The 2,611-nt window shown below is 64.3% G+C and overlaps 1 protein-coding gene across 1 annotated transcript; it reads left to right on the top strand.

The window, feature by feature from the left end:
• The first annotated feature begins 511 nt into the window (after positions 1–511).
• On the top strand, positions 512–2,395 carry FAM181B (family with sequence similarity 181 member B). Its single transcript, XM_045483834.1, has one exon. It carries the CDS (start codon positions 691–693, stop codon positions 1,969–1,971), a length of 1,281 nt encoding a protein of 426 aa, XP_045339790.1. The 5' UTR covers positions 512–690; the 3' UTR covers positions 1,972–2,395.
• Positions 2,396–2,611: the final 216 nt, after the last annotated feature.

Consider the following 2,611-nt stretch of genomic DNA (forward strand, 5'->3'; position numbering starts at 1 on the left):
GGAATGGCTTTGGTGTTGACCTGGAGGGGATATAGCTTACGCGGCCAACTCAACGAACCTGAGGCTGTTTTTTCATTTGTTAGATGAATATATGGTTACAATATGCACTTCACAGGGAATACTGCTCACAGATTAAATGAGATAATGTACGGACAGCACCTGGAATAAGCGAGCGCCCAGTAGCTGGTGGCTATTATTGTTACCAAAGCTGGGCTGAAACTCACTTCTCTGGACTCCTGCCTTCTCGACCTGAGAGTCTCACGCGCCAGGGCGTGGTTGTAGAGGAGCTAGAATTTGTGGACGGGCCATCTAATCCTCGCCTCGTGCAGCTGCAGCTAGGCAAGAAAAGCGCCCCCAGAACGAAGGGAAACGAAGGGGTTAAAGTGACGAGCTTGAGAAAGCCCAGAAAGCTAGAAAAACGGCTCCCCCCCCCCCCCCCCCCCACCTCACCACCCAGGCTAAGTAAGCCCCTCCCCTCCACCACCGGGGCGGTAGCCGCGCTCTCCCTCCCTCCGCCCCTTGCTTACAAGACCTAATGAGCTCCCCCGCAAGGCCGAGCCGCGAGCCGGGCCCGGAGCGAGGAGGCTGCGCCGCGCGCGCCGCGCGAGGGCGGGAGCCGGGCCTGGGTCGCGGGCGGGAACCGGCCGGGGACGCACCCGCCGCGCTGCGGGTCTCCTGGGAGTCGCGGCGATGGCGGTGCAGGCGGCCCTCCTTAGCACGCACCCCTTCGTCCCCTTCGGCTTCGGGGGCTCCCCGGACGGGCTGGGGGGCGCCTTCGGAGCCCTGGACAAGGGCTGCTGTTTCGAGGATGATGAGACCGGGACGCCAGCGGGCGAGCTGCTGGCGGGCAACGAGGGCGGGGACATGCGCGAGGCCACCCGCGACCTGCTCAGCTTCATCGACTCGGCGTCCAGCAACATCAAGCTGGCACTGGACAAGCCAGGCAAGTCGAAGCGGAAGGTGAACCACCGAAAGTACCTGCAGAAGCAGATCAAGCGCTGCAGCGGCCTGATGGGCGCCGCGCCCCCCGGCCCGCCCTCTCCGGGCGCCGCCGACACGCCCGCCAAACGGCCGCTCGCCGCCCCCAGCGCCCAAGCCGTTGCGGTCCCGCCCCACGGCAAGGCTGTTCCCCGGCGGGAGGCATCGCAGGCCGCGGCGGCAGCCAGCCTACAGAGCCGGAGCCTGGCCGCGCTCTTCGACTCGCTGCGCCACGTCCCTGGGGACACCGAGCGGGCTGGGGGTTCGCTGGCTGCGCCCGCCGCCGGGCTCGGCGGAGCGGGCGCCGGGGGCTCGGGAGGGGAGGCGGCCGGCACCGCGGGAGGTACGGCCGTCCCCGGCGCCAGGAAGGTCCCGCTGCGGGCCCGCAACTTGCCCCCGTCCTTCTTCACCGAGCCGTCCCGGGCGGGCGGCGGCGGCTGCGGCCCGTCGGGGCCCGGCGTGAGCCTGGGCGACTTGGAGAAGGGCGCCGAGGCCCTGGAGTTCTTCGAGCTGCTGGGGCCCGACTACGGCGCCGGCACCGAGGCGAGCGTCTTGCTCGCCGCAGAGCCTCTCGATGTGTTCCCTACGGGAGCCACCGTCCTGCGGGGCCCCCCGGAGTTGGAGCCCGGTCTCTTTGAGCCGCCACCTGCGATGGTGGGGAGCCTACTGTACTCCGAGTCCTGGAGCGCCCCGGGCTGCCCCCAGACCAAGAAGCCGCCCCTGGCTGCCCCCCGCGGCGGCTTGACCTTGAACGAGCCCTTGCGCCCCCTGTACCCCTCCGCCGCGGACTCTCCGGGAGCGGAGGACGGGCCCGGCCTTTTGGCATCTTTCGCCCCCTTCTTCTCAGACTGCGCCCTGCCCGCGCCACCGCCGCCGCACCAGGTGTCCTACGATTACAGCGCGGGCTACAGCCGCACGGCTTACTCCAGCCTCTGGAGACCGGACGGGGTTTGGGAAGGGGCGCCCGGGGAGGAGGGGGCGCACCGGGACTGATGGAGGAGTACCGTAGCCTCCCCTTGGAGACCGCTGTGGGGAGCTCCCGCCTCTGGGTCTCTCCTAAGCCTAAGAACGCTGGGAAAGTGCACGTGGAGATGAAACGATTTAAAAATATTCACTTAATAAAAGAAACTTACGAAAAAGAATTGAAGAGGAGTTGGGGGTGGTTTTAATCACAGCCTCAAGTGTTTAAACAGAAACAAAAAACGTTGGTAGGTTCTTACTGGACCAGACCAGACGGGTTTTGGGAACTGGGGTGGGGCTGGCGGAAGGGGCAAGCGGTGGCCCCTGCAGCCCTTCTGCAACTTTTCAGCAAAAGGTCAGTGTGTGTAGTGTGCTTGCGCCTTCCAAGCGGTGCGCTGGTCCTTCCCTTTCCTTCTCCTTTGAGTGCATTATGAATTAAAGCCTATATTGAAAAGAATGGAGCGAAGATATGTTATTGATTTGGGTGTTTTCTTAGAGGATGGTTCTCATTACGGTCTCTTGGCCTTGCTAGGTGAGAGTGTTATTGAAGACAGGAGGCCAGTGGCCCACTGCTGACCGCCTGGGTGTGGGACTCCTCTCTGCCCCTCAGTGTTTTCTGCTCCCTTCCTCTTCCATTTCTTTTCCACTCTTAACGGTGCCGTTGCTTCCCTTC

This window comes from Leopardus geoffroyi, chromosome D1 (genome assembly GCF_018350155.1).
Source record: "Leopardus geoffroyi isolate Oge1 chromosome D1, O.geoffroyi_Oge1_pat1.0, whole genome shotgun sequence".
Taxonomy (NCBI): Eukaryota; Metazoa; Chordata; class Mammalia; order Carnivora; family Felidae; genus Leopardus; species Leopardus geoffroyi.